Here is a 9,487-nt window from a genome sequence, read left to right as displayed (position 1 = left end):
CGAGTCTCGAGTTATTAGTGCAGTCCCCACGAGCTTTACCAAAGATTATCCCCAAGTTTGCCTCTAAATGTGCTGCCATTCGACGCGCTTTTAAATAGGTATACCAAAGTCGCCACTCGCATCACTGACAGATAAAGTTTTTCTGAGTTTCACGGGGAAATAAGGTATAATTAGGAGTTTTAATCAACATTAATGTACATTATGATATCAAATGCATAAGTTTTCAATGCTATTCCTCAAAACTGCAAACATCACACTGCAAAATATTAGAAAAAAGTGGATCACAATGCACTCATCATTGCACTTCGGACATTTTTGAAAACCGGTTCAATGCGACCGAAGTGACAACAGAAATCAGCCTTGGATGGGATAGAATTGTACCTCTTCTATGCAGTTCCATTGGCAGTTTCTTTCAACATGTACTCGTGAACTCTACGTTTCCCATGCTATCCAGCGATAATTTGAACGAGATTCAAAGCCAGATGACGTCACGCGCAGAACGAGCCAATTTTTGTCCACATGAAGGGGCTACCTTGTTTCGTAGTACCATGATATTTCCTCTAAGGCAACCGCAATCGCAATGAAGATTTGGAATCGACCGCCGTCGACCGCTTCGCCTTTCGGCGGCCTCGTCTCCACAACAGGTGGACGGCAACCGTTGCCACAACAAGGTGCGTCATGAGACGATCATCAAAACAAAACATTGCCCTGCCATAATGGACGCCTCCATCGAGAGCTCGTTCTACGAGAACCTCACCCTAGGACTGGTCAAACTTCTTGGTGAGCTGCTCTTTTAGTCATTCAATTCATTGTTTTATCATTTTTTAAAGACCAGTTTCATTTTGCCTTGCAATAGCTTTGTATATTATAGAAACCGAAGTTGACGAATTCTTCCATTAGTTAAAATTACAACTTTAATGATAGACTGCTTACCGTCACTGCTAACTTTCAGCTATTCTGTAATTGAGGTTACGGCTAAATCATTTTATGGTTATTACCAGCCAGACAGTATAACCTCTGTATGATATCACGACTTTACAACTACCTCTTCAAAATCGGTAGTTTATCATATTTTCTTTGAAAATAATCCACTAAAGCGATTTTTATAAATTTTTCCCATTATCATTTTTTGCTCTCCCTTTCCTTCAAATTCATACGTGATACTTACCCTTCTATTTTACAATAACTGGAAAAAAATAGCTTCCCATTGATTCCTTCAATTGAAGGTATTGAATCATTCAATACCAACGGATATGGGCACTAGCAACTCTAACGTGCAATATTGTAAAATGAAAGAGGATTCGAAATTACCGATAAAACTTCTTATTCACTCTAGGCAAGAAATTTGGACCCATGCTCCTCGACATCCATGATATGTTTAAGAGAAAATTTTTATCTAAATATGACGTTAACTTCAATATAAAAAACAGCAATAATTCCTATGTGAATTCAATTGGTACAGAGATTTGTAATTTGTAGAATCTCTTTCACTTGGGTAGTAAGTAAATATTTTCACTTAAATGTGGAAAAAATGTTATATTTTTACTTGCAATTTGAATTAATTTTGTTTACGTGTTGGTATCTTCAGAAAAATTTTTTGAATTCCCAAAAATAATACTTTTCATAATTTATGAAGTACGATATGTTTCCTTGATAATCGTGGCACGGAACATTCATGAGGGATTTTTGCCTTCCAATCGTGAACATATAACTAATGAATAAGAATTAATGTAAAATGTATGGTCTAAATAGTACTACTCTACATTTTATTGCACACATGTGCGATGGTAAAAAATATGCCATTTTGTTCATGATAATACGAAATTTTAGACGCTTTACCTATAGATTATTGTAATAAGCGCTAATTTGCGGAAAAAATGGACAACTGTGATATTTCTGGTATTATTAACAATTGAGAGTAGAAATAATACATATTAAAAACATATACCTGTATATTATCGCTTAAATTCTCGAACGAAAGTCCAAACTAAATAATAAATCGAAACTCACCGTTTTAGTTAGGTTGTTCCAGCTATGATGGTGTGGGCTATAGTTAATATTTTTGATCGGCGAACTTGCCGCGGCATTATATTTAAGCGAGGAATCCAATAAGAATATACTGTTTTTTCTCGTTATGTGCCAAATTCATGGAATCCTTTATTTGTGGTTAAATGCACAACAATATTTATGCTATCAATATTAATTTATTTGATGGAGATAATTGATAGCACTGTAGACCGCAGGGTGAACCAGTGAACAAAACAAATTGCCTGTATATTGTTCTCAGCGCATGTGAATTTCCAAGAGAATTGAAATCAGCTCAGTGACATGATAAGCATATTCAACCAAGAGAAAATTATTTCCCTTGAAATACCTAAGAATTGAGTTCGAGCGTCGTTCAATAAGTCTTCATGATACCTTCTTTTCCATTTTAAAACCCAGTTACACCGTCTCTTTAACATACCCATTCCCAGATAGCGTTAAAGTGCAATATTTTCGCACGGGGCACCTTGTGTTACTTGCTATACATACACTGCCCCTTCAAACCACTCTTCAATGACTCTGCCCTCTGCCTTTACCTCTTTCTTATCTAGATTTAAATTCTTTCCTTCTCTTTTCACTATGCACACGTGCCAAGTAGAGGGTCATTTTACTAAGGAATGATTGGGAAAATCATTCAGTTCTGGAAAATAATTGACGTTCAGAGAGGTGAACGTTGAATCGAGGTGGCCGTTTTGGAGAGGTTTTTACTGTACTATTATCCACTTATGGGGTTCAACAACAATACTTTCACTTATAACCACCCCTTTGAAATGAGCGGACTCTTGTGCTAGTATTGCTACATCTATATTAATAAAAGAGTATGTCTGTTTGTCTATCTGTTAAGAATTTCCATACGGTAGCACGGATTAAAGCCAGAGTTAGTAAGTAGGTGCATCTCATGCTCCCAAATACCGTAGTGCTACTTCTGGTTGTGTCCGACGTAACCTTTGCGTCGTTTCCTCATTGCCGTTTGTTACGTCATATCATACAACTTCTGCGGTTGAACCGCCTGCCGCGTAGGCACACCTCTTGACACTCTCAAAGGGAAAACATAACCACAGAGTATACTCTGTGACATAACTCAAAGGATTCTACACTTCTCCATTAGTCCTCCTGGTGCATTTGTTTTTGCTGTGGCATGCGTTCACATGGCGTTTTTGGTCTATGCACGTGTGGACACACATAACGGTCAATGTTGTGGAGCGGGGTATAAGCTGATCCCGTGCGCGGCATATGGAAATCATTTTTTCCATTGTTTTCTGTCATATATGAATACCACCATAATACCTGATTTGTACCGTGCACCGTACCATTTTTTTAGGACCGTGTAGTGTGCATGTGGGAGTCCAATTGCATGCTGCATGCTGGTGATTGATCACTCCCTGCCAAACACTCTAGAGGTGGCTTGCAGGGTATTATGTAGATGTAGATATCGATGGCTAAGTTCTAACAACACGTATCTCAAAATTCGGCCGGTTTGACACAGGCATCTTAAACAAAGTGTAATAACATTAAAAAATAAAATTCAAGCAAAAACAACAATTTATTGCAAATGTATGCTTCTTTTTCAATGTTGAGAATTTTAGGTTTTTAAATTTAGCGTACAATTAGAAAAAATCAATCGTTTTTTTCTCTCCTGAAAAGTTGCAATTTTTTAAATACATGTTGTTAGAACTTAGCCATCGATATGTTGATGCACCTTTGCCTAAAAATCCTACCATGTGACCAAGTTCCAAGATTCCCACTTCTCTGGGTAGTATTCTTCCCGAGTAACGTCGAGTGGCCATCTAGTATTTAACATTCTTTGTATCTACGAAAAGAGGAGACGCCTGGTGTCCAGGGCGTGGAACTGGAGAAGAGGTCACCATGCGACCGGCAACTGATGAACGCGTGGGAGCAGAGGTACAGCTGTGTCCTTCCGGAAGATCTCAAGCACTTCTACCTCTCCATCGACGGCTTCCGACTCATCTGGAACTATGAGTACGCGGGTGAGAGAAAGCATTGATATCAATTGGAATGGGCCATCTAGATATATTCCATAGATATAGCTTTTTCATCGCTTTCGGAAATATTGCATTCCCGAATCTCCACGTCCTCGAATCCATTTCCCTGAGTTTGAACTCATAGCCCAATGAATAAAGGCCTGGTTACACGAAACATCACCTCGTACGAGTTAATGTCTAAATTTATGAACGCGTGAATGAATAAGAAAAACCTTCGCGTAACCACCCAACTAGTGTGAATGCATGAACAGAAAATAGAATCTCCGATTATATGGTTCATGCATTCGTTGATGTTCCATTCTGGTCCACAAAATTCATTCCCGCAAACATACATTAACTCGTACGTGTGAATGAGCCGTGTAAACAGGCCTTAAGAATACTCAGGATTTCTTAATTATCGATTCGTCGTGAGAGATGACTGTGTGAGTGGTGTGTGAATGGGGCATCTAGATATAGTCTATACATATATGTTTTTTTATAGCTTTCGGGAATAATGAGTTCCTGCATCTCCACATTCTCGAATCTGTTTCCCTGGCAGGTTAACGACCAGAATGTGAAGTTCACCTGATGATGACGTCTTACGTTGAAACCATGATCGTGTAAATGTATGAATAAATATTTGATGTGAAAGCACCAAGTTTCTTCTTTTTCATTCTTCATAACGAATCGCTTCCATAAAGTTACGCCTCAAACCGTCATTTTTTTACCATAATGTGTGTTTCATTCTATCGTTCGCTCTTGTAGGTGAGGTGCTGGCCATCGGCAACATGAAGATAAACTCCCTCTCCGAGCTGAGGCGCATAGGTGGTTTGAAGCCTGCCCCCGAAGGCGACGGTCCTACCCTTCTAGATATCGAGATGTGCTCCCAGGGAGCTTCAGGGGGGATGGATGACCCCCAGTCCCCCCAAACCGTCACTCCACAGCCGCAGCTGCCCAATTTCGGCGTCAAGTGCAAGATCTTTGAACTGGACCCTTGTCAGGGGCTGGGCAAGGTATATCTTTCTCCGCAAAGGGTGGAGTTTTTTTTACAACCACCATAATTTTCGTCGGCTAGGAAGTAGTACGATGCTGAATACGTTTTCGTATTTCCTGTAGGTCTAAAAGCAACGAAATTATAATATTTTTCTTTAGCAACAAATTTTGGTCTAATATTATTGCAAAATTTTGCCGCGACTCACTATTATAAGGACCTCCATTTCCATGCTTGGAGACTTTATATAAAATATAATGCTACAAGTTTAGCTACTGTTTTCTCAGGTTCAAAAACCATAACTTTTTTCACAACAATCCCACTAACATAATCGTAAATTAAAGAATTCATTTCTCATGATAATGAGGAAAGGTATGCTGGGGGATATAAATGAGCTTTCATTCTGTGTTTATTTCTACACTACCGATTGAGTATTTCACCGATAACCAACACTTCAAATAGGCCATGATAATGACATGTACGTCGAAATCATGGCGGGTAATTTACAAAGTGTCAATGTGGTGAATACAATGCGAATCGCCTTTTTCAAAATCATGTTCCCACTAAGTTAATCCACACACGCTAAACAGTGTTCAAACCAGGGTATCTCTATGGCTTCCTGCAAGGACGGTAGATTTAATGGTGTCGTTCCCTCATACACAAAATTGCAGTTCCTTGGGATGGTTCGCTTGATGTCACGACAAAAAACATGTACCCAATGATGTCATTGTCTCATTAATACACGAAAGTTACAGGCTAATTCAATGATTTATTTGAATTATTTAGTGACGTCAGTAGTTTCTTCTTATTAGCTCGTTTAAGGAGAACCGCTCATCGAAGGAAGATATCAATCACATAAGTATAAACAAAACTGAACCACGATATAACGAGCAGTAGATGAGAGGCGGTAACGCGCTCGCTGGAATTCGGTGATTAGAATATTTTATAAAGCGTATTATATTATATTATATTTTGAGTTTTGTCGATAACATCATTCAGACATCAATAAAAAATCTCGAAATATTCTTTAGCATTGTAAATTGTGTAACTTTTTATTCATAAATGAAGTAATAAAACCTATTTTCATCCGAAGATTAAAGACCAGTGTTTGCAGCTACCACGTGATATATTAATTTTTTGGGTCGAAAATGTATGTTTGGACTGCAGGTAAAAAACGTCAGTCTACTTTTCCTCAACTTCAACGCAAGATGAAAAAACCTCTCGTAATAACTGCAAAACTTCATCCTCACCTCAGAATTTAGAGAAATTTATTTTAAACATAAAGAATATACCCTCAGAACGCCGGATATGCAAGGGTACTAAGCACGGATGGGCAAAATACAGGCCGAGGAGTATTTGAGAAACAAAGTATAAAATACCGCTCCAAATGTATTTGAAATAAAAAATACCTTTGACTTGGGTATTTGAAAAGCAAACTACAACATCGTATTTTAAACACCTTTTAAAATACAAAACACACTCGCATGGAAACTATGAGATCTTTAAAAAATATAACCTGGCACGTTATGGATAGTTGAAAACACGAAGAAAACGATTCCAACGAAATCCAAGAAATCTCTGGAGCATAATGTAACAAAGGGTTTCCAGAGCTACTTCAAAAGTATTTTACAAATATGCCTTTTATTTTAGAATGGAAAAATACCAAAAATTTGTATCTGATACACAAAATACAAGTTACATTCAGATCGTGTATTTGAAATCGTCATTTTTGTCAACAATCCTATGACTGGTTTGACACAGCTCTCTATTCCTCTCTCTTAACCGCTAGCCTTTTCAAAACGACTTATTTCTTTTCTTTTTCATCATTTATAACCTGTCCTACGCAACTCATTCGGGGCCGTCCCTTGCCCTTCTTCCCTTCCACCTGTCCTTCTACGAGTGTTTTCATTAGACTATCATGTCTCATAATGTGGCCAACTAAGTCTTCCGATTAAGGTATTTAGAAGACTCTTTTCTTCCACTCTTCTTAGCACTTCCTCGTTACTTACACAGCCGACCCATTTTATCTTCGTCATTCTTCGGCAGCATCACATTGCGAATGCTTACACTCTTGACTTCTTAGCTGCTAAGAACGTCTAAGCCTCGCTTCCAAACATCAAATACAATGAAGTTGACGGTAGGTGAGTTAACTGGAAGTTATACATGATAAAATAAAATAAACACTTAGTACTCTCCACACAATTTTAATATTTAGCGACCGGTTTCGGCGTGTTCCAAGTCATTTTCAAGCTAGACTGCACGTAGCTGGACTGCACAAAATGACGTAGAACACATCGAAACCGTTCGCTAAATATTAAAATTTTGTGGAAAGTACGAGGCGTTTTTATTTTATTTTACCAAATATACAATACAAATGCATTTCAAATACGTATTTTAAAATCATTGTATTTGAAATACTGCCCAGCCCTGGTACTAAGCAACCAAATAGGACATATGGGACGTTCGGTAACAGTAACAGCCTTCTTCTGCGAGGTAATGAACTCATTTTATTTGTATGCCTCTTAGGTGTGTCTGGTTTACCACGACCGAGCACCTGCCGAGAGCGGGCAGATGAGCGGTGCCCTGAGCGGTCTGCAGCTGCCGTCTTCTTCATCCTTCACTTGCCGCGAGGAGCCAAAGATCTGGCTGCTGGACCGCTGCTTTGAGTGGCACTTCCTCGCCCACGACTTCACCCACTACTTCCGCATGATGTTAGTGCATCAGGGACTTCCGCAGTGGCAGTTCCGATTCACGCCAATGGGACTCACTCCATGGGCAGAGGTATGCGAAACAATCCAATGATGTGCCGTTGTACGTAAAAACCAGTGGCGTAACTAGGAATATTCTTTGGCGGGGAATGGAGGTGCCTGGGGGGGCGACCCCACCCTCAGGCAACCGGGAGAGTCCGGGAAAAGTTTTGGAAGATGACATGCCTGGAAATACATTTTTACATCATTTTCGCACTTAAATTTTAACTTTAAGCAGATGTAATTATTATGGTCATAACTAGAAAATAGTTTTAAATATTTTTTTATTTCTCTGAGGATTGGGGGGGGGGTATCTCACACCAAGCCCCCCTCCCCATAGTTACGCCACTGCTTAAAACTTTTGAACTTTTGTCACTCAGCTTTATGTGAAGAGTTTTACTTGCACAAAGATCCATGATAAAAACTACATATGGAAAATTTCCACACTTCAATACAAAACTCAACTACCTATCATGGTTTCAACATTATACGTCATTTTCAATTATATGTTGAAACCATGGTTCATAGTTGGGTTTTATATTAAAGTGTGGAAATTTATCATTTCTAGTTTTTATCATGGATATATCGAACTTCCACAAAGTCAAGCCTCAAACAATTGTGCGTTGCACATGTAGTTTAAAAATAAACTTAATGTTAAAATTTTGAAAGATTGTGTTGATATAATCGACCGTTCCTTAACGCTCCGTAACGCAGGAGAGAAAGGATTTGTTTTTTGCTGGCGCAATCAATAACTTGGGATCTGTAATTGTTTTCATTACTCCTAATCTTGTTAAAATTATATGCGTTCGCTATGTTATCCTAACGGTAAAGACGGGTAATACATTTCAATCTTTGTGTTTATGAGTGCTAGGTGGAAAATTCCCATAAGTGACCAGCAGTGGTTCCACAGGCGGAATATGGGAGTGAGGGATGGTGCGAGAGACCACCCTTCCTATAATTTGAAAAGATAGCTATCCTTAAGGTGGCTCTCAAATCCAAGTGTTTATTTCACCATCTTGGAAAAATTTAATGATTGATGAATTTCTCAAAGTCGCTTGTCGACGCATATCATACCGAGGGCGCATTTCCGCTATCGAGGTAGTGAATACCACCAAGGCGACGCTGAAAGCGACCAACCCCTTAAAATTATCCCTTATTAAAAAAGCGACCTTAACCCATTCTAACCCAATGTTGCTTCAAAGCAACGTCAAAAATGTGTAAATTTTCAGCTCTATTTAGGAAATATACAAACTACGTATTATTTTGTGGTGTAAATTTTGATGACGAAATATTTATCTGCCTCGTTAATTATGATTGAGTGCAAAATTTTCATTTTCAGATAGAAAAATCTTTAAATTTGATTTCTCCCTTAAGCAGCTCTGGGTTATATAGGGTTAATTCACCTCTGAGTGGGTTATGAAACGTCGGGAAAAACTCCTGGTGCTTCACGCGGCCTACAATCGTATATCTCATCATCATTCCATTCTATGTTTTGACTTCATTTTTTTTCTCTGTTCCATTTGCAGCAAATGTTTGCGATGATAGCCCCTCATCTTCTGCAGTCCGACCTCAGCCATTTATCGGAGAACGCGGATTGGGGCGGCAGGAATCCGTGCCAGTTGGATCCCTCGGTCTTCAAGACCCGCACTAAAAGTTCCAAGAGAGAAAAGAAGTGAACTATGTATATGAATATGAGATTATTAAAAAAAAAACCTAAAATATGA

The 9,487-nt window shown here is 38.7% G+C and overlaps 1 protein-coding gene across 1 annotated transcript; it reads left to right on the top strand.

The window, feature by feature from the left end:
• The first annotated feature begins 575 nt into the window (after nucleotides 1–575).
• Nucleotides 576–9,487, top strand: LOC124174116 (tubulin polyglutamylase complex subunit 2). The gene is made up of 5 exons (XM_046553243.1): nucleotides 576–780; nucleotides 3,864–4,031; nucleotides 4,791–5,038; nucleotides 7,543–7,797; nucleotides 9,290–9,487. The coding sequence occupies exons 1-5, from the start codon at nucleotides 717–719 to the stop codon at nucleotides 9,437–9,439; spliced, it is 885 nt and encodes a 294-aa protein (XP_046409199.1). The 5' UTR covers nucleotides 576–716; the 3' UTR covers nucleotides 9,440–9,487.

This window comes from Ischnura elegans, chromosome 2 (genome assembly GCF_921293095.1).
Source record: "Ischnura elegans chromosome 2, ioIscEleg1.1, whole genome shotgun sequence".
Classification (NCBI taxonomy): Eukaryota; Metazoa; Arthropoda; class Insecta; order Odonata; family Coenagrionidae; genus Ischnura; species Ischnura elegans.
The sequence above is the reverse complement of the archived record's forward strand: the minus strand, read 5'-3'. Positions and strand labels throughout refer to the sequence as shown.